This window comes from Nycticebus coucang, chromosome 11, assembly GCF_027406575.1.
Source record: "Nycticebus coucang isolate mNycCou1 chromosome 11, mNycCou1.pri, whole genome shotgun sequence".
NCBI lineage: Eukaryota > Metazoa > Chordata > Mammalia > Primates > Lorisidae > Nycticebus > Nycticebus coucang.
This window is the reverse complement of record NC_069790.1, coordinates 59,173,468-59,199,425: the sequence shown is the minus strand read 5'-3', so window position 1 is coordinate 59,199,425 and position 25,958 is coordinate 59,173,468. Positions and strand designations below refer to the sequence as shown.

The following is a 25,958-nucleotide window of genomic DNA, read 5'->3' as shown; positions in this document are numbered from 1 at the left end:
GATGTTGGTATTTTAATGGGGATTGCATTGAATCTGTAGATTGCTTTGGGTAGTATAGACATTTTAACAATGTTGATTCTTCCCAGCCATGAGCATGGTATGTTCTTGCATTTGTTAATGTCTTCTGTTAATTCTTTTCTTAGGGTTTCATAATCTCTTTGTAGGGGTCCTTTACCTCTTTTGTTAGGCATATTCGTAAGTATTTAATTTACTTTGAAGCTACCATGAAGTGAATTGAGTCTTTGATTAGCTTCTCAACATGGCTATTATTGGCATATACAAAGGCTACTGATTTGTGGACATTTATTTTAAACCCTGAGATGTTATTGTATTTCTTGATCATTTCTAGGAGTCTTGTAGTTGAGTCTCTGGGGTTCTCTAAATATAAGATGATACCATTGGCTTTGGATGCACTTTATATCCTTTGCTTGCCTGATTGCATTGATTAGAACTTCCAGCACCATGTTGAATAGTAGTGGCAATAGAGGACATCCAGTTCTAAGTGGAAAAGCTTTCAGTTTTACTCCGCTAATTATGATACTGGCTATGGATTTGTCAGAGATACTTCAGTCAGTTTAAGAAATGTGCCTGTTTTTTTAAGTGTTCTTCTTAGAGAAGGATGCTGAATTTTATCAAATGTTTTTTCTGTATTGATTGAGAGGATCATATGGTCTTTGTTTTTGCTTCTATTGATATGATGGATTACATTTAAGGACTTGCGTATATTAAACCAGCCTTGCATCCTTGCGATAAAGCCTATTTGATCATGGTAAGTAATTTTTTTTAATGCGTAGCTACAATTTATTAGCTTAGATTTTGTTGAGTATTTTTGCATTGATACTCATTAGTGATAATTGGTCTGTAATTCTCCTTTTTAGTTGGTTCCTTTTCTGATTTTGGTAACAAGGTGATGTTTGCTTCATAGAATGTGATGGGGGAGATTCCTTCCTTTTCCATGTTTTGGAATAGATTCTGCAGTATAGCTACAGATACTTCTTTACAGGCTTGATACAATTCTGGTGTGATGACATCCGGTTCAGGGCTTTTTTTTTTGTTGGAAGATTTTTATTGTTTCTTTGCTCTCAGTGGTTGATATTGTTTTGTTCAAGAGATATGCTTCTTCCTAATGTCTAGGGAGATGGTGTGATTCCTGGTATTCGTCCATTTCCTCTACATTATAAAATTTCTGGATGTAGAGTTTCTTGTAGTATTCAGACGTAATCTCTTGTATCTCTATGGAGTCTGTTGTTACTTCTCCTATTTTCTTTCTGGCTCGGGTTATTGGAAATTTTACTTTTCTATTTCTTGTTAAATTGGCTAAAGGCTTATCAATTTTATTTAACTTTTCAAAGAACCAACTTTTTGTTTTATTAATTTTCTGAATGATTCTTTTGTTTTCATTTTTATTGATTTCTGATTTAATTTTGGTTATTTCTTTTCCTCAGCTAGGATCTGGAATTAGATTGGCTCTTTTCCATTTCCTTAAGATGATTCTTTAAGTTGTTGATGTGTTCTCTGTCTTTTTCAGAGATAGGCATCTAACACTATAAATTTTCCTCTTAGGACTGGTTTTGCAGTATACCATAGGTTTTAGTAACTTGTGTCTTCATTGTTGTTATGTTTAAGGAATTAAAGAATTTCTTCCTTTATCTCTTCCTTGACCCAACTGTCATTCAGCATAAGGTTGTTTAGTTTCCATGTCTTTGTGTGGGGATGAAAATTTTTGTTGCTGTTGAGTTCCACCTTCATTGCCTTGTGGTATGACTAGATACAAGGTATAATTTCAATTCTTTTAATTTCGTTGAAGTTTGATTCATGTCCTAGGATATGATCTATTTTGGAGTATGTTCCATGGACTGACAAGAAGAACATATATTTTTTAGGTTTGGGATGGTGTGTTTTGTATTAGTCTATAAATCCCATTTGTCCTAGGGTCAATTTAAAGTCCCTTGTATCTTTGTTTAGTTTCTGTAGAGGATCTGTCCAATTCTGTCAGATAGGTGTTAATGTTCCCAGCTATTATAGTGTTACAGCTATTATAGTGTTAGCATATTGTTCAGACCAATTAAGGTTTGTTTCATATATCTGGGGAGCATTTTAAGTTGGGTGAATAAATTATTTAGAATTGAAATACAATCCCTTTGTATTGTTCCCTTGACCAGTATGAAGTGACCATTTTTGTCTTTCTTTTTATTTATTTATTTATTTTTTTTAGAGACAGAGTCTCCCTTTGTCACCCTCAGTAGAGTGCCATGGCATCACACAGCTCACAGCAACCTCCAGCTCTTGGGCTTAGGAGATTCTTTTGCCTCAGCCTCCTGAGTAGCTGGGACTACAGGCGCCTGCCACAACGCCCGGCTATTTTTTTGTTGCAGTTTGGCTGGGGCCGGGTTTGAACCCACCACCCTCGGTATATGAGGCCGGTGCCCTACCCACTGAGCCACAGGTGCCGTCCATTGTCTTCTAACTTTAGTTGGTTTAAATCCACTTTTATCTGAAAATAAGATTGCAGCCCTTTCTTTCTTAGGATTTTCATTTGCCTGAAATATTGTTTTCCAACCCTTCACCCTTAGTCTTTCCAACCCTTCACCCATTGTCCTTCAAGGTTAGGTGTGTTTCCTGGAGATATATAGATGCCTTGTGTTTTTTTATCCAATTGGCTACCCTATGTCTCTTCAATGAGGAATTCAAGCCATTTACATTTATTGAGAAAATTGATAAGTGTGGTAGAGTTTTATTGATCTTATTTTGTGATAGTCCATTGCTTAGTTTTATCCTTCACGCCATTGTGGAAAGTAGATTTTGTCCTCTAGATTCTGGGTGTTTACTTTGTTGGAGGTCCATTGTGACAGTCAGTCTGGAGAATAGATCAAAGTACTTCCTATATAGGTGGTCTTGTAGCGAATTTCCTCAATGTTTGTATATCAGTAAAAGATTTGATTTCTCCATCGATTTTGAAGCTTACTTTAGCAGGATACAGAACTCTGGGCTGAAAATATTTTGTTTAACAAAGTTAAAGATAAATGACCATTCTCTTTTGGCTTGGAAAGTTTCACCTGAAAAGTCCATTGTCACCTGATTGATCTGCTGTTGCTAGTCAGTTGGCACTTATTCCTGGCTGCTTGCAGAATTTTCTCTTTAATCTTGACTTTTGACAGGTTCATTACAGTGTGTCTTCAAGATTCTGTATTTGTTGAGAGAACCCAAGGTACAATATCCCGTTATAAGGAGGTTTTGAAATCTTTTGTGATTCTTGGGAAATTTTCATTTATGATACCCTCTAGTAGAGCTTACATTCGTTTGGACATTATTCTTTCCTTTCAAGGATCCCTATAATTTGTATGTTTGAATGCTTTGTGAACTTCATAATTCTCTGAGTGAATGTTCTGCTTTCTCTTCTTTTCTCTCTCTTTAAGTGCCTGGGTTAACTCAATAGCTTTATCCTCTGACTCTGAGATTCTTTATTCTTCGTGGTTTAATCTGTTACTGATACTTTCTACTTCATCGTTAAGGTCCTTGATTGACTCCTTCAGTTGATTAAGCCCTGTCAATACTTTTTCAATATTCTTATATTTTCATCCATTTTTTTTATTATTAAATCATAGCTGTGTACATTAATGAGATCATGGGGCACCAGACACTGGTTTTATAGACCGTTTGACACATTTTAATCACACTGGTTAACATAGTCTTCCTGGCATTTTCTTAGTTATTGTGTTAAAACTTTTATATTCTACATTTACTAAGTTTCACATGTACCCTTGTAAGATGTACCACAGGTGTAATCCCATCAATCACCCTCCTTCTGCCCACCTCCCCCCTCCCTCCCCTCCCTTTCCCCCTTCCCCCTGTTCTTGGGTTATAACTGAAAGGGTTATACCTTTCATGTGCAACCCATAAATTAGTTTCATAGTAGGGCTAACTACATTGGATACTTTTCTTCCATTCTTAAGATACTTTACTAACAAGAATACGTTCCAGCTCCATCCATATAAACATGAAAGAGGTAAAGTCTGCATCTTTCTTTAAGGCTGCATAATATTCCATGGTGTACATATACCACAATCAATTAATCCATTCGTGGATCGATGGGCACTTGGGCTTTTTCCATGACTTAGCAATTATGCATTGGGCTGCAATAAATATTCTGGTACAAATATCTTTGTTATGATGTGATTTTTGGTCTTCTGGGTATGTGCCTAGTAAAGGAATTATAGGATTGAATGGCAGATCTATTTTTAGATCTCTAAGTGTTCTCCAAACATCTTTCCAAAAGGAAGGTATTAATTTGCATTCCCACCAGCAGTGTAGAAGTGCTCCCTTTTCTCCATATCCACACCAACATCTCTGGTCTTGGGATTTTGTGATATGGGCTAATCTTACTGGACTTAGATGGTATCTCAAAGTAGTTTTGATTTACATTTCTCTGATGATTAAAGATAATGAGCATTTTTTCATATGTCTGTAGGCCGTGCGCCTGTCTTCTTCAGAGAAGTTTCTCTTCAAGTCCCTTGCCCAGCCTGCAATGGGACCACTTGTTCTTTTCTTGCTTATTATATGTTTGAGTTTTCTGTGGATTCTGGTTATTAAACCTTTGTCAGAGACATAACCTGCAAATATCTTTTCCCATTCTGAGGGCTGTTTGCTTGCTTTACTTACTGTGTTCTTGACTATGCAGAAGCCTTTTACTTTGATCAGGTCCCAGTGGTGTATTTTTGAAGCTGCTTCAATTGCCCGGGGGTGGGGGTGGGGGTCTTCCTCATAAAATGCTCGCCCAGAACAATTTCTTCAAGGGTTTTCACTGCACTCTCTTCTAGTATTTTTATTTTTATTTTATTTTATTTTATTTTATTTTATTTTTTTTGTAGAGACAGAGTCTCACTGTACCACCCTCGGGTAGAGTGCCGTGGCATCACACGGCTCACAGCAACCTCTAACTCTTGGGCTTACGCGATTCTCTTGCCTCAGCCTCCCGAGCAGCTGGGACTACAAGTGCCCGCCACAACGCCCGGCTATTTTTTTGTTGCAGTTTGGCCGGGGCTGGGTTTGAACCCGCCACCCTTGGCATATGGGGCCGGCGCCCTACTCATTGAGACACAGGCGCCGCCCCTTCTAGTATTTTTATAGTTTCATGTCTTAAGTTTAAATCTTTAATCCAGTGAGAGTGTATCTGAGTTAATGGTGAATGGTGTGGGTCCAGTTTCAGTCTTCTATAGGTTGCCAGCCAGTTCACCCAGCACCATTTGTTAAATAGGGAACCTTTTCCCACTGAATGTTTTTAACTGGCTTGTCAAAGATCAAATAACGGTAAGTAGCTGGATTCATCTCTTGGTTCTCTATTCTGTTCCAGACATCTACTTCTCTGTTTTTGTGCCAGTACCATGCTGTTTTGATCACTATCAATTTGTAGTATAGTCTGAGGTCTGGTAGCGTGGTTCCTCATGCTTTGTTTTTATTTCTGAGTAATGTCTTAGCTATTCAAAGTTTTTCTGATTCCATATAAAACGCAGTATTATTTTTTCAAGATCTTTAAAGTCTGACAGTGGAACTTTATAATACGGATTGCATTAAAATCGTATATTGCTTTGGGTAGTATGGACATTTTAACAATGTTGATTCTTCCCAGCCATGAGCATGGTATGTTTTTCCATTTGTTAACATTTTCAGCTATTTCTTTTCTTAGAGTTTCATAGTTCTCTTTATAGAGATCTTTCACATCCTTTTTTAGATAAACTCCCATATATTTCATCTTCTTTGGCACTACTGTGAATGGTATAGAGTCCTTAACTATATTTTCAGCTTGCCTATTGCTGGTATATATAAAGGCTACCGATTTATGAATGTTGATTTTGTAACTTGAGACGCTGCTGTATTCCTTGATCACTTCTAAGAGTTTTGTAGTAGAATCCCTGGTGTTTTGCAGAGATACAATCATATCATCCGAAAAGAGCGAAAGTTTGATCTCTTCTGACCCTATATGATACCCTTGATCGCCTTTTCTTCCCTAATTGCAGTGACTAAAACTTCCATTACAATGTTAAAGAGCAGTGGAGACAATGGGCAGCCTTGTCTGGTTCCTGATCTGAGTGGAAATTATTTCAATTTAACTCTATTCAATACAATATTGGCTGTGGGTTTGCTGTAGATAGCCTCTATCACTTTAAGAAATGTGCCTTCTATACCAATTTTCTTATGAGTTCTGATCATGAAGGGATGCTGGATATTATCGAAAGCTTTTTCTGCATCAATTGAGAGAATCATATGGTCTTTGTTTTTTTTTAATTTGTTTATGTGCTCAATTATACTTATAGATTTACAGATATTGAACCAGCCTTGAAACCCTGGGATACAACCAACTTGGTCATGATGTATAATTTGTTTGATGTGTTGCTGGATTCTGTTTGTTAGGATCTTGTTGAATATTTTTGCATCAATATTCATTAGTGATATTGGTCTATAATTTTCTTTTCTTGTTGGGTCTTTTCCTGGTTTGGGGATCAGGGTGATGTTTGCTTCATAGAACGTGTTTGGTAGTCTTCCTTCTTTTTCTACCTTTTGGAACAGGTTGAGTAATATAGGTACTAGTTCCTCTTTAAAGGTTTGGTAGAATTCTGACGTGAAGCCATCTGGTCCCAGGCTTTTCTTTTTAGGGAGACTTTGTATGGTTGATGCTATTTCCGAACTTGATATTGGCCTGTTCAACATTTCCACTTAATTTGGCTAAGTCTTGGAAGGTGACGTGCTTCCAAGTATTGGTCAATTTCCTTCAGATTTTCGTATTTCTAGGAATAAAGTTTCTTGTAATATTCATTAAAGATTTTTTGAATTTCTGAGGAGTCTGTTATTTTGTCTTTGTCGTTTCTGATTGATGAGATTAGAAATCTTACTCTTTTTTTCCTGGTTAAGTTAGCCAAAGGTTTATCTATATTATTGACCTTTTCAAAAAACCAACTTTTTTATTTATTGATCTGTTGTATAATTCTTTTGTTTTCAATTTCATTTAATTCTGCTCTAATTTTGGTTATTTGTGTTCTTCTACTGGGTTTGGGGTTGGAATGTTCTTTCTTTTCCAGTTGCTTGAGATGTCCCTTTAAGTTGGTAACTTCCTCTCTTTCCGTTTTCATGAGGAAGGCTTGCAATGCTATAAATTTTCCTCTTAGGATTGTCTTTTTGATATCCCAGAGGTCCTGATAATTCGTGTCTTCGTTGTTGTTTGGTTCCAAAAACTTGGCAGTTTCTCTTCTTAATCTCATCTCTGACCCAGCTATCATTCAGCATAAGGTTATTTGACTTCCATGTTTTTGTATGAGTATGCAGAGTCCTGTTGTTACTGAGTTCAACTTTTACTCCATGGTGGTCCGAGAAGATGCAAGGAATAATTTCTATTCATTTAAATTTACTGAGGTTAGACTTGTGACGTAAGATGTGATCAATTTTGGAGTATGTTCCGTGGGCTGGTGAGAAGTATGTGTATTCAGTTTTGTTGGGATGAAATGTTGTGTAGATGTCTGCTAAATCCAAATGTTGGATGGATAGGTTTAAATCTGAAATGTCTTTGCTCAGCTTCTTTTTCTTTTTTTTTTTTATTGTTGGGGATTTATTGAGGGTACAATAAGCCAGGTTACACTGATTGCAATTGTTAGGTAAAGTCCCTCTTGCAATCATGTCTTGCCCCCATAAAGTGTGACACACACCAAGGTCCCACCACCCTCCGTGCGTCCATCTTTCTGCTTCACCCCATAACCTTAATTGTCATTAATTGTCCTCATATCAAAATTGAGTACATAGGATTCATGCTTCTCCATTCTTGTGATGCTTTACTAAGAATAATGTCTTCCACTTCCATCCATGTTAATACGAAGGATGTAAAGTCTCCATTTTTTTTAATGGCTGAATAGTATTCCATGGTATACATATACCACAGCTTGTTAATCCATTCCTGGGTTGGTGGGCATTTAGGCTGTTTCCACGTTTTGGCGATTGTAAATTGAGCTGCAATAAACAGTCTAGTACAAGTGTCCTTATGGTAAAAGGATTTTTTGCCTTCTGGGTAGATGCCCAGTAATGGGATTACAGGATCAAATGGGAGGTCTAGCTTGAGTGCTTCGAGGTTTCTCCATACTTCCTTCCAGAAAGGTTGTACTAGTTCGCAGACCCACCAGCAGTGTAAAAGTGTTCCCTTCTCTCCACATCCACGCCAGCATCTGCAGTTTTGAGATTTTGTGATGTGGGCCATTCTCACTGGGGTTAGATGATATCTTAGGGTTGTTTTGATTTGCATTTCTCTAATATATAGAGATGATGAACATTTTTTCATGTGTTTCTTAGCCATTCGTCTGTCATCTTTAGAGAAGGTTCTATTCATGTCTCTTGCCCATTGATATATGGGATTGTTGGCTTTTTTCTTGTGGATTAATTTGAGTTCTCTATAGATCCTAGTTATAAAGCTTTGTCTGATTGAAAATATGCAAATATCCTTTCCCATTGTGTAGGTTGTCTCTTTGCTTTGGTTATTGTCTCCTTAGCTTTACAGAAGCTTTTCAGTTTAATGAAGTCCCATTTGTTTATTTTTGTTGTTGTTGCAATTGCCATGGCAGTCTTCTTCATGAAGTCTTTCCCCAGGCCAATATCTTCCAGTGTTTTTCCTATGCTTTCTTGGAGGATTTTTATTGTTTCATGCCTTAAATTTCAGTCTTTTATCCATTTTGAATAAATTTTTGTGAGTGGGGAAAGGTGTGGGTCCAGTTTCAGTCTTTTACATGTAGACATCCAGTTCTCCCAACACCATTTATTGAATAGGGAGTCTTTCCCCCAAGGTAAGTTCTTGTTTGGTTTATCGAAGATTAGGTGGTTGTAAGATGTTAGTTTCATTTCTTGGTTTTCAATTTGATTCCAAGTGTCTATGTCTCTGTTTTTGTGCCAGTACCATGCTGTCCTGACCACTATGGCTTTGTAGTACAGACTAAAATCTGGTATGCTGATGCCGCCAGCTTTATTTTTATTACTAAGAACTGCCTTAGCTATACGGGGTTTTTTCCGGTTCCATACAAAACGCAGAATCATTTTCTCCAAATCTTGAAAGTACGATGTTCGTATTTTGATAGGAATGGCATTGAATAGGTAGATTGCTTTGGGAAGTATAGACATTTTAACAATGTTGATTCTTCCCACCCATGAGCATGGTATGTTCTGCCATTTGTTAATATCTTCTGGTATTTCCTTTCTGAGGATTTCATAGTTTTCTTTATAGAGGTCCTTTACCTCCTTTGTTAAGTATATTTCTAGGTATTTCATTTTCTTTGAAACTATGGTGAAGAGAGTTGTGTCCTTAATTAGCTTCTCATCTTGACTGTTATTGGTGTATACAAAGGCTACTGACATGTGGACATTGATTTTATATCCTGAAACATTACTGTATTTTTTGATGACTTCTAAGAGTCTTGTGGTTGAGTCTTTGGGGTTCTCTGAATATAAGATCATGTTGTCAGCAAAGAGGGAGAGTTTGACCTCCTCTGCTCCCATTTGGATTCCCTTGATTTCCTCCTTGTCTTGCCTAATTGTATTGGCTAGATCTTCCAGCACTATGTTGAATAGTAAAGGTGACAGAGGACAACCTTGTCTGGTTCCAGTTCTAAGAGGAAAAGCTTTCAGTTTTACTCCATTCAGTAAAATATTGGCTGTGGGTTTGTCATAGATAGCTTCAGTCAGTTTTAGAAATGTGCCACCTATGCCTATACTCTTCAGTGTTCTAATTAGAAAAGGATGCTGAATTTTATCTAATGCTTTTTCTGCATCTATTGAGAGGATCGTGTGATCTTTATTTTTGCCGCTGTTAATATGGTGCATTACGTTTATGGACTTGCGTATGTTAAATCAACCTTGCATCCCTGGGATGAAGCCTACTTGATTATGCTGAATGACTTTTTTGATGATAAGCTGTAATCTATTCGCTGGGATTTTGTTCAGAATTTTTGCATCTATATTCATGAGTGAGACTGGTTTGAAATTCTCCTTTTTGTTTGAGTCTTTTCCTGGTTTTGGTATCAGGTTGATGTTTGCTTCATAGAATGTGTTGGGGAAGATTCCTTCTTCCTCAATTTTTTGGAATAATTTCTGCAGTACAGGAATAAGCTCTTCCTTGAAGGTTTGATAGAATTCTGGAGTGAAGCCATCTGGACCAGGGCATTTTTTGGTTGGAAGATTTTTTATTGTTTCTTTGATCTCAGTGTTTGAAATTGGTCTGTTCAGGAGCTCTATTTCTTCCTGGCTGAGTCTAGGGAGAGGGTGTGATTCCAAATATTGATCCATTTCCTTCACATTGTCAAATATCTGGGCATAGAGTTTCTAGTAGTATTCAGAGATGATCTCTTGTACCTCTGTGGGATCAGTTGTTATTTCCCCTTTATCATTTTTGATTGAGGTTACTAGAGATTTTACTTTTCTATTCCTCGTTAGTCTGGCCAATGGTTTATCTATTTTATTTATTTTTTCAAAAAACCAACTCCTTGTTTCATTAATTTTCTGAATGATTCTTTTGTTTTCAATTTCATTGACCTCTGATTTGATTTTGGATATTTCTTTTCTTCTACTGAGTTTAGGCTTAGATTGTTCTTCTTTTTCCAATTCCTTAAGATCTCTTGTGAGATTGTTGAAGCGCTCTCTTTCTGTTTTTCGAATGTAGGCATCTAAAGCGATGAATTTTCGTCTCAAATCTGTTTTTGCAGTATCCCACAGGTTTTGGTAGCTTATGTCTTCATTGTTGTTCTGCTCAAGGAAGTTAATGATTTCCTGTTTTATTTCTTCCTGCACCCATCTGTTATTGAACAGAAGATTGTTTAATTTCCATGCCTTTGGGTGGGGTCGAGCATTTTTGTTAGAGTTGAGTTCCACCTTTAGTGCCTTATGGTCTGAGAAGATACAAGGTAACATTTCAATTCTTTTGATTCTGTTGATATTTGTTTTGTGTCCCAGGATATGATCAATGTTGGAGAATGTTCCATGGGGTGATGAGAAGAATGTATATTCTTTATCTTTGGGATGGAGTGTTCTATATGCGTCTATCAAGCACAGTTGTTCTAGGGTCTCATTTAAATCTCTTATATCCTTGTTTAATTTCTGTTTAGAGGATCTGTCCAGCTCTGTAAGAGGAGTGTTAAGGTCCCCTGTTATTATGGTATTATCAGATATCATATTGCTCAGACTGAGTAAGGTCTGTTTCATGAATCTGGGAGCATTTAAATTGGGTGCATAAATATTTAGAATTGAAACATCTTCTTGTTGTATTTTTCCCTTGACCAATATAAAGTGACCATCTTTGTCTTTTTTGACTTTAGTTGCTTTAAATCCACATGTATCTGAAAATAAGATTGCAACTCCTCTTTTCTTCTGAATTCCATTTGCCTGAAAAATTGTCTCCCAACCCTTGACTCGGAGCTTTAATTTGTCTTTTGAAGCCAGGTGTTTTTCTTGCAGACAGCAAATGGATGGCTTGTGTTTTTTAATCCAGTCAGCCAATCTATGTCTCTTCAGTGGGGAATTCAAGCCATTAACATTTATTGAGATAATTGATAAGTGTGGTAGTATTGTATTCGTCTTATTTTGTGAGAGTCCATTGCTTAGTTTTATCTTTTGCATCAGTGTGGAGGTTAGGTTCTGTCCTTTGATTTCTGAGTTCTTACTTTGCTGCTGATCCATTGTGTTGGTCAGTGTGCAGAACAGGTTGAAGTATTTCCTGTAGAGCTGGTCTTGTTGTGGCGAATTTCCTCAATGTTTGTATATCCGTAAATTATTTGATTTCTGCATGAATTTTGAAGCTTAGCAGGGTACAGAATTCTGGGCTGGAAATTGTTCTGTTTAAGTAGATTAAAATTAGATGACCATTGTCTTCTTGCTTGGAAAGTTTCATTAGAGAAGTCTGCGGTCACTTTGATGGATTTGCCCCTGTAGGTCAACTGGCACTTACTCCTGGTAGCTTGCAGAATCTTTTCTTTTGTCTTGACTTTGGACAGGTTCATTAGAATGTGTCTTGGAGAAGCTCAATTAGAGTTGAGGCGACCTGGGATCCGATATCCCTCTGAAAGCAGTGTGTCAGAATCTTAGGTGATATTTGGGAAATTTTCTTTTATAATATTCTCTAGTATGTGTTCCATTCCTCTGGGGCATTCTTCTTCCCCTCTGGGATTCCTATAAGTCATATGTTGGAACGCTTCATAAAGTCCCATAATTCTGACAGTGAACGTTCTGCTTTCTCTCTCTTCTTTTCTGCCTCTTTTACTGTCTAAGTTATCTCAAGAACTATGTCTTCTACCTCTGAAATTCTTTCTTATGCATGGTCTAACCTGTTGCTTATACTTTCCATTGCATCTTTAAGTTCCCTAATTGACTGTTTCAGTTCCTTCAGCTCTGCTATATCCTTTCTATATTCTTCATATCGTTCATCTCTTATTTGATTCTGTTTTTGGATTTCCTTTTGGTTATTTTCCACTTTATTAGCAGTTTCCTTCATTTTTTCCATCATTTCTTTCATTGTTTTTAAGATGTGTATTCTAAATTCCCTTTCTGTCATTCCTAACATTTCTTTATGGTTGGGATCATCTGCAGTAGCTACCTCATGGTCCCTTGGCGGGGTCGTTCTGGACTGGTTCTTCATGTTGCCTGGAGTTTTCTGCTGATTCTTCCTCATGAGTGATTTCTTTTATCTGTTTCCTTCCCCGAATTTTCCTTTCACTTCCTCTAGCTCTTTACGTTCTCGTGCCTGTGGACTAAGGGTTACAGGACCAGAAGGGTGAGAAGAATGAAGAGGAAAAAAGGGATGAAAGAAAGGAGGACCCAGTGATAAGAAAAAAAAAGAAAAATAGAGAAAGGAGAGGGAGTCGATAAAAGGAATATTGACAAAAAGAAGAGAGGCACAGAAAGAGGGAGATATAGCTATATAGGTGTACAGTAGGGTACTTTGACACAACCTTAAAAACACCCCACCTTCTCCGGGTGCCCTGTTGGGTGGTTCCCTTGAGGTCAGTAGCTCTTTGCTAACATGATCAGACACAGTACCCCACCTCCACCAAGTAGAGAGGAAAGACAAAAATGCTATAAATCAACCCAAAACAAGGAAGCAGAAAACTTTACGGGATAATATCGGGTGAAAAACCAAATAATAGCGGGAAAAACACTAGGAAAAATGAAGTTCTAGTTATTGAAAAAGGCAGCAATGGGGAATTATAATTAAACTAGAAAAGTTGAGAAAGGAAAAGGATCTGTATGGAAAAGGTTGAAATTAAAAAACAAAACAATATCAACAACATCAAAATAAACAAAAAAAACAACCAAACCAAAAAAAAAAAAAAAAAACAAAGAAAGAAAAACACAACCAAAAACAAAGCAGTATGTATATTTTGTTGAATATTGTCTGGGCAATATGTGGTCTTCTGGGGTTTGAGATGTTAATCACAGTTCTGATACGACTGGAGGCTGCTGATTTCTCAAACCCAGCAGTTAGACACCCTAAATCTCTCTTCAGCCCACTTAGAAGGCACTTTGATCTTGTAAACTTGCTGAGCAGAAGCTTTCCCAGGGAAGTGCTTGTCGCTAGAATGACTGCTGAAGTGACTATCCGCTTACCCAGTGGGCCAAAACCGGTCTCACTCTGCCCCTGAGCGTTAGGGCCGCAAGGCGGCTCAGACCCCACCCTTAGGCTACTTGGTCCCTGGGTTACCAGCTCCCACCCGATTCTAGCTCTGCGACCCTGAGGGCGGAGCTTGCCGGGGCAGATCGCTCACAATGGCTCCCTGTGACCCACAGCCAAACACTATTAGCTCCGTCTGGCTCAGCGGCTCAGTCCGGGGCCTAGACAATGGCCAAAGTTCTCCTCATTCCCAGTCAGGCTCTCCCCAGGCAGTTCATCTGAGTGCTGAGTCCAAAGACACCAAAACAGTTCACAGGTAAGGCCTTTCTGGTTTGCGTTCTCGCTGCTACTGAACTTACAGTTGCGGGTGGGTTTAGAGAGATTGAACACACGCGACCACTTGCCGTTTTTCCACTGTTTTAGTCCTCCTCTTGGGGTACAGAAGTCTCTTGCTGACTCCCTGTTCCCTCACAGGGGTGATGATAGGCAGATTCCCTCCAGCCAGAGATGCCTGGAGTCCTATCTCCCCAGACTCACGGTGCCCAGATGCAAGGAAGCTGTTACTTAGCCGCCATCTTGCTCCGCCCCCTGCTCAGCTTCTTATTGGAGGATCAGTCCAACACTGCCTAAGGAGTGTTGAAATCTCCAACTATTGTGGAGCTGGAGGAAATCAAGTTGCTCATGTCTGTTAGAGTTTCTCTTATAAATTGAGGTCCATTCTGGTTTAGTGCAGAGATATTAATACTTGAAACCTCATCATATTGAGTATTACCCTTAACAAACATGTAGTGACCATTCTTATTCTTTCTTACTTTTGTTGGTTTAAAGCCTATTGTGTCTGCAAATAAAGTTGCAACACCTGCTTTTTTCTGATTACCATTTTCCTGAAATATGGACAACCATCCTTTCACCCTGAGTCTATATTTAGCTTTTAAGGTAAAATGTGACTCTTGTATGCAGCAAATATCTGGCCTGAGTTTTTGTATCCAGTCATCTAACCTGTGCCTCTTTAGAGGACAGTTTATGCCGTTCACATTAATGGCGAATATTGATAACTCTCGTAAAATTTTGGGTGTTGCGTTTCTCGAAAGTCCACTGGACATTTTTAATCCTTTCACCTCTGTGGAAGTTGGAGTTTGATCAAAAGTTTGTGAGTGAGTTTACTTTTGTGGTAGAGGATTGGGCTGGTCATTATGGAGGATAGGTCTGAGAATATCCTGAAGAGCTGGTTTGCTTATGGCAAATTTCTTCAATGTATGAATGTCATTTAAGTATTTAATTTCTCCATCATAAATGAAACTCAGTTTAGCTGGATACAGGATCTGGGATTGAAAGTTATTTTGCTTTAGGAGATTAATTGTCCATGACCACCCTCTTCTGTCTTGAAAAGTTTCAGCAGAGAGATCTCCAGTCATTCTAATATTCTTCCCTTTGTAGGTAATGGATTTCTTACATCTGGCTGCTTTGAGGATTTTCTCCTTCATATTAACTTTACTGAAGTTAATTATGATATGCCTGGGGGATGTCTTATTTGGGTTGAGTCATGCCGGGGTTCTGAAACTGTCTGCTATCTGAATTTCAGAATCTCTTTGCATGTCTGGAAAATTCTCTTTCGTAGTTTCATGGAGAAGGGCCTCTGTGACTTGCGAAGCCACTTCATCACTTTCAGGGATTCCAATAAGGCGGATATTAGCCTTCTTCGCATTATCCCAGAGCTCTCTGAGAGAATGATTTGTTTTTGGTCTCCATTTCTCTTCCTCTTTGAGAGTTTGGGAGTGTTCCAAAGCTTTTTCTTCAATGTCAGAAATCCTTTCTCCTCCTTTTTCCACTCTGTTACTGAGGTATTCTACTGCATTTTTCAGATCTTTGAGGGCTGCAAATTCTTGCTTCAGTGCATCAAAATCTGTGGTGTTTTGTCTTTAAATTTGTTAAATTTTGATAGAACTTTTGGATTTCTCCTCAAATTTCTGTTTCCAACTTTCGAATTGCTCCTCGAGTTTCTAATTCCAAATTTTCCTCCATTCTATTAATCTTATTTGTGATCTAAATTCTGAATTTGATTTCTTACATCTCGGCCAGCTGTTTATGAATGGGATCTTCAGTTACATCTGTTATATCTTTATTTGGGGAGGTTACTCTATTCTGGTTATTCATGTTACCAGAGTTTTTCCGCTGATTCCGCCCCATGATTATTTTACACCATTTGATTTATCCTCTGGAGCTTTGTCGATGACCCATACACTGCTATGGCCTGAGAAACTGGGGACCTGTTTAGTGTGGTGGGACTAAGTGTTTCTGTCTTGTTTTCAGCTGGTCTCTGTCCGAACCTAGTGAAACAGTTACTCTGGGTTGAAGTCTCAGCTGTGGAGAAATACTAGCAATTAAGTCACCCTGCCCCCCACAGGCAACAATTGGAAAACGAAAATCAAACCTTCCTACAACCACACACCCAGGGCACCACTTAAATAGTCCTCGGGTCATTGGCTCAGTTCAAAAGGTCCAAATCAGTTGTCTTAGTCAGCACCTGTCTCAGGTTGGACAGTTTAAAAGGTCTCTGGCAACTGGATCGCAGGGGTCTGGTGACAACTCAGCTATGATTTGCTCCTGTGTTCCGTGAAGTCAGGAGGACCCACCCAGCAAATAGATTAGTCTGGGAAGGTTGATGCCTCCTTCCCCACCTTGCACCTCTATCACACCCAGTCACTGATAGCACCGCAGGGCTATGACCTAATTGCCTCTAGTGAACAGATACTCCAGGGGTTTGCACCTGCCTAAATCACAAGGAAATCTATTTCTGCTCAGCCAGACCACTGTGCTCTGCCTCCGTCCAGCAGGGGGAGGTGAGGCCTGACAACCTTGGTGCTTGATGGAGGCTGGGGGGTGTTCACTCAGTTCCAGCCCCGCCCCTGATTGATGTTACTGACAGAACAGAACAACTTTGCGGGAATTCATTTCTGTCCCTGCTAAGTTCCCCTGCAGAAGAGAAGCTGTTTTGAGTTCCCAGAGCCTGCACCTCAGGCCCTGTCCTTGCTCCTGCAGGTTTGTATTTGGTTAGCTGTCAGTTCTTGACAGCCTTTCTTTATCTATAGGCTGATGATCTCCTGAAGGCCAGGTGCATCTTAGGCTCAGTAAAGCGGTCCTCTTGGTCAGCCCTGCCCTGGGAATTTCCCGGCTCTGCACATGCATTTTCTAGTCCCCGCACTCTACCCAGGCCGGTACCACCTCAGGCAAACCCTTTACTCATGCGGCCTGCGTTTCAGTCCCAGATCTGTTCCACGGTGGTTGCCACCTGAGAAGATGCCCGGCCTCCTCTGGTTGCCCAGCGAGACAGAGGGTGTGGCTTCGGAATATCTGGAAATGAGCCCTATTATTGCCAAAAATGGCTGCTGCTCCGCGCCTCAGGGCACCGCTGCTCCGGTGTGGTTCCTTCTCAGCCGACCGTCCTCTCCTCACCCCCGTGCTGCAGAATCAGCACTGACCAGCTGCAGTCTGGGCCCTGTCCACATTCCTCGAGAAATCACCCAAGAATCTGGACTTCTGGGGGACAGGCCTATAGACCTGAGAGTGAGAGTGCAGGGTGTGCTGGGATCTCAGAATTGCAGGTAGAGAATATATACAGTTTTATACTGTTTTATGCCTGGCAGGAGAACGCCGGGACACCCTGGTAGGGGAGGTAGGTACAATTTTTAGAGGGTCTTTCCTGTGGAGTGTAGTGGGAGGACCTTTGAACTCTGCTCGTTTGTTTGTGGGGCACCCTGAGCTGTTCTCATGGGGGAGGGTACTCTCATCCGCTAGGTGATGGATTTTGTACCTTTTGTTTGTATCCTTGGGGTTGCAGCTCGTCTCAGCGGGGTTGATGTGTGTTCTTCAACCTTCTCTCTTGGTGCAGCTCTAATCCACCAGGTTACTTGCTAAATTTCTGTCCTTTAACTGCCCTCTGGACAGGTGCCTCTGTGGAAAGCTGGCTTCAGTCAGCCATCTTGTGTCCGCCCCCTCTTTCATTCATTTTTGAGTTCCGTTTTTTGATTACCTTTTGATTATTTTCCACTTTCTTGTCAATTCTCTTTATTGTTTTCCATCCATATTTTAACTTCCCTTTCTTTCATTTACATTAATTCTTTATAGGTGGAATCATCTGCGGCAGCTACCTCATGATTCCTTGGTGGTGGGTGCTCTGTGCTCATTTTTCGTATTTCCAGAATTTTTCAATTTGTTCCTCCTTTTGTGTGTTTTCTTTTTGTTCACATCTTTCCCCTACTTTTTTCTCTTACTACTTTCTTCAGTTTAAATTATCTTGTTTCTGAGCTTAGATGTTGATGTTTCCTTTTGACTTAAAGCCAAAAGGAAGAGAAAGGGTTAAAGATCAGGAAGGAAGAACAGAAAGAAAAAGATAAAGAAAAAAAAGAAAGGGTGAGTGAAAGGAAAGAACTAAAGAAAGGGAAAGAAGAAGGATAGAAGGAGACAGAGAAACAGGAGAAATTATGGTATATGGCAGTGTGCTTTGACCCACACTGAGAACTCCAAGGGCTTTTGAGGCAGATTGGGTCATTTCTCTCAAGGTCAGGAGCTTCTTATCAGCCTGGACAAAAGCAAGACCCTACCTCCTCCAAATATAGAAAAAAGTTAGTAGTATGTCTCAGTGGGGAGCTACCAATACCATCTTTTCAATGAAAAGTCAACACTAGAAGGACACCCTAGACCACAAGCTCAGGGCCTCCTGGAGCCAGACCAATGCCATAACACCCCTAATCAGACCAATGCCCTCAGAGGAAATATAAAATAAAAATAAAGAAAAAATTAAATATAATTATATAAAATGAAGGGGAAAAAGCACTGTGTTAATTGTTGTATAAGATATTTGTTTGAGAAAAATGAGAAAAGTAGAAAAATCTCTAGCAATAGAGAAAAAAAGGTGCTGAAAAACTATAACAAAAAATGGAGGAGCACTTGCTATTGAAGTAACAATAAAAAAATTAAAATACAACAAATCGAAGAAAACAAACAACAAAAAAGAAAAAACTGAGGATGAAATTGGGAAAAAAGGCAAAACATGAAGAAAAAAGTGTGTGTGTGTGTGTTATCTGGACACCAGGTGGCACTGTGGTGTTAATAGACAGACAATACTCAGGCTGTTTTTACTGTTTAAGGTAAGGCCTAGAAGCCACTGTCTAGTTGCAGTAGAAACCCGGTCTTGTCTTCCTGACTTATTTGCCCTCATTTAGGGCCTGGTCTCTTTGCCAGCATTCAGTCCCCACTGGATTAGGATACTGAAGCTCTGGCCAGATTTCTTGATAGTCACATCTTGACCTTCTAAATAGTACTCCCTCAAAACAAAGTTACCTCCCAAGGGTGCAGAGGCCATTCAGCTCACCCCAGTGATGATTTCCCGTGCTCGGTAGGCATGCCAGAGCCAGCCATGCTCTAGGATCCTGCCGACTTTATCCTGCATGGCCTTCCCACAGTGGCAGTGCCCTGCTGGTAGCCAAGCCTATGGGAATTCCACCTCACTGGCACTCATCCCAGCCACTGATGCTGCTCAAGTCCCACTCACTCACCCATGCCCCTCTGTGGTAGTTCCAGTGAGCCTCCCAGTCCAAAAACAAAGATCTGCAAGACATCTCTTTCCTGTCCCTAGTCCTCCACAGAAGGGCCAGCCCACCAGCCTGCCAGCCTCTGCCTATATCAGGTACTTGCCTTCTGGCTATAGACCTCCTCATTGGCTCCTGGAGTCTCCTGCTACTTCACTATATCTCTGGAGTAATGTTTCTGCGTAGATTCCCCCAGCTAGAATTGACTGGAGTCCTCTCTCCTCTGTCTGACCATGAGTGGCTGGTGAGGCAGTGTCTCTAGTCTACCATCTTCCTCCAGCCTATGTGGGTTGATAGAATTATTTGTTATTTAGGAGAACAACCATAATGATATGTCAGATATTTTCCATTTTTGTTTATAAACTATGGAAAACTGCTCTCAGTGCTACCGAAAAGTATATGAATATTACCTTGTTTTTGATATTATTATAATTTATTTCTTTCTGGTAACCATTTCTGAACTTCCAGCCTTGTTCTGTGGTATTTTTTCAAGGGTACTTGACATTACAGAAATAATATTGGAATAGGATTCAAGCCTAGAAGGGGTAGATTAAATTATAAGATATATTTTATTTCTTAGAGGAAGTCAGAGAAAATTATAGTTTTATACAATGAAGATTATCAATATTTTCCTGATGTGAGAAGAATTTTATGTCATATAGAGAAAAATTTAGACATTCCTTTTACAGGTTGATTCAGTGTTTGGAGGAGTGTTTTCTCATTGATTTTTCTATACCATTTGACTGTCTTTTGTATCTAGGAGAATAATGTTTAATGATATTTTGATGCAGAAATAAAAATTTTAATTACTTAAAACATCCAATTTTGTTAACAGACTTTATGCAGTGTTCTTGGTGAATCTTACACTCCTGCTTTAAAATATAACGTAAACATTGAAGAGAGAGAGAATTTTGATGTTTATACTTCTGAAAATCAAGAACTAGAATTGCAAGATTATAGATGTGAGTTTCAAGGTAAATAAAAGCTTATCACAGTATTTAAATAGTATTTAATTTTCTTAAATAAATTGATGAAATTTATTTTACCTTTAATCGTGATTTAATCACTCAGCCAGGTTGAGTTTATCGTCATAACATCTTGTCTTTCACATTCATGGAATCTTATATTCAGTGTACATTTTTAATTTTTATAATGCTGTAAGTGTAATGTAAAGATACTCAAAGCTGTCTACATATTTAACTTGTCTGTTTATCTTTTATTCCTCTACTCTGATCTTTTTTCTTATTCTTAAAGTTTTTTTAACTTCTAATACCATAGATCAGATCTTTAAAAGTTATCATATTTATTGAATAAGTTTATGTCAAGGATATGTTATTTTAAAAATGAGTAAGATGAAAATTGAGAAATAAGAAATATATAAAATATCTTTTTGGGGAGGTGGGGCTGGGTTTGAACCCACCACCTCCAGTATATGGGGCCGGCGCCCTACTCCTTGAGCCACAGGCGCCACCCTAAAATATCTTTCTTAGTGCTCACTACAGCAGCACATATACTAAAATATCTTTCTTAATACAAATCTGGTATTACTTTGTTTTAACAAATTACACTTTCAGTTAATTTTTTGGTATTCCATTACAGATAAAATGTTTCCTTCCCAAGCAGAAAGAGGGAAGGAGGGTGAGGGGTGGGGCCTTGGTGTGTGCCACACCTTCTGGGGGCAAGACATGATTGCAAGAGGGACTTTACCTAACAAATGCGATCAGTGTAACTTGGCTTATTGTACCCTCAATGAATCCCCAACAATAAAAAAAAAAAGTTTCCTCCCCTTATTTATGTGGATATTGAACAAAATTTATGCAAATAATGAATACCAAGTAAACATAACATTTTTTTTTTTAGAGACATAGTCTCACTTTCTTGCCCTGGGTAGAGTGCTGTAGTGTCACAGCTCACAGCAACCTCCAGCTCCTGGGCTTAGGTGGTTCTCTTGCCTCAGCCTCCCAAGAAGCTAGGACTACAGGTGCTCACCACAACACCCGGCTATTTTGTTGTTGTTGTTGTTGCACTTTGGCCTGGGCTGGGTTTGAACCCGCCACCCTCAGTATGTGGGGCTGACGCCCTACTCACTGAGCCACAGGCACCACCCAGACATAACATATTTTAATATGAAAGTTTCAAGTTGTCTTTGTAGCAGGTGTTTCATATTAATGAGATTTTGATTTGGAGTCACTAAATATATGAGGTTTACTTCCAGCAGGCAATTTGGTAAATTTTGTAAAGTTATGAGTAGGTGAATGATATTTATTGAAAGATGCAGACTTTTACTATAACATGAAATTAGTATAATTGTCTGTTTATCATTTAGACCTTCAAGAAAACATGCAAACTCTTCTCAACAAAGTAACAGAAGAATACAACAAACTCTTGGTGCTTCAGAAACGATTAAGCAAGGTCTGTGAAAGGGAAAATGTATTATAATATTTGCGTTTATTCTATTACCTACTATTTTGTAAGCTGCTTCATAAAGCAAGGATTTATAAAATAAGTGAACATGGAAAAGGAGATTGGGAAATTGTAGTAGAGAATTCATATTGCTAAGTTGTATGCATTTTTGCAAGTTGAAAAAAAATTAATCCCTTTCGAGAGTTTTTGAAATCATGGTGAATTAAAAAACATCAAATTGTAAGCAATGTGAGACAATTGCATTTAACAAAGTTAAAGCAATGGGTCTCTCAGTTTTAGAGAATGTTGATAACTACTTCATTTGTTTAGCACATAGTTAATTAGTTTCACATGGTGTTTTCTATGTTGTTTTTTTTTTCATGTATTTGTTTTAAAAATGTTCCTAGGTTCCTGCCAAGGGCCAAACTTGCCAGCAGGCCTTCCTAAAGATAGGCAGTATAACAACTGCTATGTTAACTCTTTTCTGCACAATGGTGATGTGCGTGTTTCACAGTTTACAACACTAAGCTACATACAATTGCAGAGGCACCCCAGTTTTTCTGGGGTCAGAGTCAGAACTGCAGTACTTCACTGCCTGACCTTTTGACTTCATCTTCTAATTTTTCTCCTATTTTAGCCATACTGAAATACTTAGAATTTCCCCCAAAGAACCCTCATTGTTAACACCCCTGAGCTTTTCTGCCTAATACTGCCCATCCTCCTCTAGTCTCCTTCCTTTGCTCCTACTTGTTATTCCAGTTGGTTCAAATGTGACTTTGTCATCTTTACCTGTCTTCCCTTACAAATTGTACAAGCCTATTGTTTATTGCATTTATCTTTCTCTGTTATTTTAAATACTTGACTACCCTTCTGTCTTTTTCCATGTTGCTTTCAGTCCTTTTACAATCTTGTGTTTGTATCACATGACTTTTCATGTTATTATAATTATTTGTTTACTCTTCTGTCTCTTTCTTTGGATTCAAAGTCTTCATAATCAGGAAACCTGTCTATTATTTATTTCCACTAAATCTTAATAAATCTTAATAAATGTTTGCTGAATGAATTAGAGAGGTTAGGCTGAACACTTAAGAATTTACCTAATGGTCTTAACAGAGGCCAGGCTTCTGTTGAAATGTACTCAAGAAGTTGATAGAAAGTTTAAAAAGAGGAGTAACCAATTAAAACAGCCTTCCTGGGGAGTAACTTTTATCTTGTTGCTCACCTGATTCTACAGTATCCTTTGTTCATCTGGTCTGGCAAGTCTAAACTCTTTCCTCTTGTGTCTTCTGTAATTTGGATCTTCCTTATTTAACTAGCTTTATTTCCTCCCCTTAGCCAAATAAATTCCTGAGATAATTGTCTTTACTACAACAGAGATCATTCTTTTACAAATGTTCTTATTTTTTTTGCCTGATAGTCTTTCCAAATCAATGCCAAATGTCTTTGAGGCCTAAATCAAGTTTGACTTTCTCTGTAATTACTCAGATCCACATCAGTCTGTTCAGTATCATTAGAGTCGTACTCTATAATTTTGTACTTCTCTAATTGTTTAATTTTATTTCCCCAATTAGTTGACAAATTCTGTGAGAGCAGATACACTATATGTGTATATATATATTTTTTTAACTGATTTTTTGTTTTTACTTCTCCCTATCACATGCTGATCATGTGGATGATTATGTATTTGATGAATGAATAAATTAACACACATATTCATCTGACATGCTGCTGCCTAGTTTTAATAGTTAAGGGAATAAATTGAGATTTATCTGTTTTCATTAGTTTCTTATCTATTTGTTACTGTAAAGAGTAGCATACTAGTTATCAGTTAACTGGTTGCATATGGGATATATCCAGAGATGAATATTGTATTAATAAAGTATTGATAATGTAAAAGTTATCATTTATGAGTTGAAATTTCAAAAATTAAGTCACATTATAAATACTGTTATGAACTTTCTACTAAAATTCTGTGAAGCACTGTTTTTGCAGTAAAATGAACTCCTTTTTAGGTATCAAAAAACATTTAAATATAATTTCAGTCCCATGAAGGGAATGAATGTGATCACTGTATCAATATGGATAGGGAATAACTTAGACTAATAATAATATCAGAGTGTTAACTATTTTGGGTGATTTACAAACAAAATCTTAAATTCAAACTTGTTTTAATATAGATGTCAAAGAACTAGATCATATGTTTATGTGACTGCTTTTATTCTGCTGTTTTTAATAGATTCCGAGATGGCAGACAGACGGTATGAAACTTGAATTTGCAGAAGAAAACCTGCCAAGAGAGGAAATAGAGTTTTTATCAACCCATTCTCAGATAACCAGCTTACAAGACATTGGTAAATTTTGATTGTATATCACAATTAGTACTTTATTTTTATACCAAATATTTAGTAATTCTTTTCTAGTTTAAATTTGAGACCAATGTCACCATAACCTCTCTGTTCCTGATTTTCTCATCCTTGAAATGAAAAATTTGGCCTGCTTATCTCTTGGACTCTTCCCACTTCTTACATTCTATGATTCTAAATTGTTTTTAATTTAAAAGCATAAAATCGTTGGATTTATGGGTACGACAGCCGTGAGGGTAGAAAAAAAGTGTCAAATTGCTCTATTTGTGTTTTGTTGTTTTCATCACAATGAATTCAAATCGAACCTGAGTTATTACTAAAAACATTTTTTAAAGAAAAATGAATATTTTCTGCACACATCAAGTGATTGTGGCGTTTCACTAAGAAATGTGTACTGAAATGTGCATTTTTGTATTCATATAGCAGATGTCAATCATAAAAGCAAGGTATCGTCTCTGCAAGATACTGAAAAAATTAAACAATTTGAAGAACAAGTGCAAGGATTAGAAAACCTAGTATCTTCTTTGCAGCGACAGTTGAAAGAAACTGAAGAAAACTATGGGGCAGAGATTCAACATTTGCAGGAGAGACTTCAAGCTGTTAATGAGCCCACAGTTCAGCCAAGGTATCTATTCATCTACTGATAATTTTATTCAGCAGTATTTGTAGCTTAGTGACAACCATAGTATCACCTGGAATGGTTACTTTAAGACAACAATGTAACTTAAGCAAAGTTGCCTAGAAGAGATACTATGTAGCATTTTTAGGAAGAGTGGGAGTTAAGTCTTTATCTTTGAAACATGAAATAGATGTTGAGGTAAACCAAAGACATTTTTACTATAGAAATTTTACTTACATTCTTATTTGGTAAAGATGCTGGTTGTTATTAATCTGCCAAGTTAAATCAGGCAGCATGCTTGCTTTTGTGGTTTATTCTGTGTCTGGTCTTTGCTATTTTGATGTGGCAAATATTTAAGAAATCTAAGATGGGGTCATTCTAGTCATGGCTGGATTTTCTCCACTTGGTTGTCTAATGTTAAATTGATCATGTCCAAAGTAGAACTCTGCTTCTTGTCCTCAAAATTTGCTCCTTCTGCAGCCATGTGTACCATGACTCCTCTTTCTCTGATGCCTCTCTTTTAATTTATGAAGAAATCCTGCTTACTCTGCCTTTGAACACTCCCCATCACCCTGCAGTCCCTGCATCATTGTGTCTCATCTGGATTACCCTAACTCCTTCCTGAAGTCTGTTCTCAACAGATGTAGTCAACCCAGGTGCCAGAACCATGCTTTCAAAATTTAAGACAGGTCATGCTGTTCTAGTGCTCTCCTTTCCGTATAGTGCCTTGACAAAGTCTTACATGTTAAGTGCCCATTACCTCTTTTACTTCTTACCAACGTGCCTGTCCCTCTCTCAAACCACATAACCTTCTTGGGATCCTCAAACCAGCATTATCAGTATGCTTTTGCTTTGGGGAATTCTCATGAGCTGCTCCTTCTACTTAGAATGATCTTTTTTGAGGTACTTGTAAGGCCAATACCTTCATTTTCTATGGATCATTGCTCAGATGTCATATTTTCATGAGGCCTTTCTTGATCACTGTATGTAAGTTAAAATAGCTCTGTATCCACTTTTTTCATTTTTTCTGTATTACTCTGTGGTATCTTTTTTTATGAGTATACGTACATTCTGTACATTTTATACAATGTATTGTGTATATTCAAATTGATATAAATTTGGAGAGGAATAAGTTTGTAGCTCTTTTTTTATTTTGTTTATTGTTTGACTCTGATGAAGGACTTTATAAGGGTGGGAATCTTTGTCCATTTAAGTCACTGATGTATCCCAAACACTTATACTGGTTCCTTACACATAATTCCCTACAAATGTATTTCCTCAATACATATTTGTTAAATAAATGAACAGTTTGTAATTTTAATTGTTAAGTAGGTTAGGGTATGTAACTATCTCTGTAAAATTCC

The 25,958-nt window shown here is 38.1% G+C and overlaps 1 protein-coding gene across 7 annotated transcripts in view; it reads left to right on the top strand.

The window, feature by feature from the left end:
- Positions 1-25,958, top strand: part of AKAP9 (A-kinase anchoring protein 9) — a 193,706-nt gene that overhangs the window by 85,428 nt on the left and 82,320 nt on the right. For 6 of the 7 annotated variants that reach the window (XM_053608480.1, XM_053608479.1, XM_053608477.1 and 3 more), the window contains 4 exons: positions 20,045-20,183; positions 21,536-21,621; positions 23,849-23,963; positions 24,399-24,600. In XM_053608480.1, coding sequence (XP_053464455.1) covers positions 20,045-20,183; positions 21,536-21,621; positions 23,849-23,963; positions 24,399-24,600 — 542 coding nt within the window. The remainder of the gene's footprint in view (positions 1-20,044; positions 20,184-21,535; positions 21,622-23,848; positions 23,964-24,398; positions 24,601-25,958) is intronic. The other variant, XM_053608478.1, reaches the window with a different exon arrangement.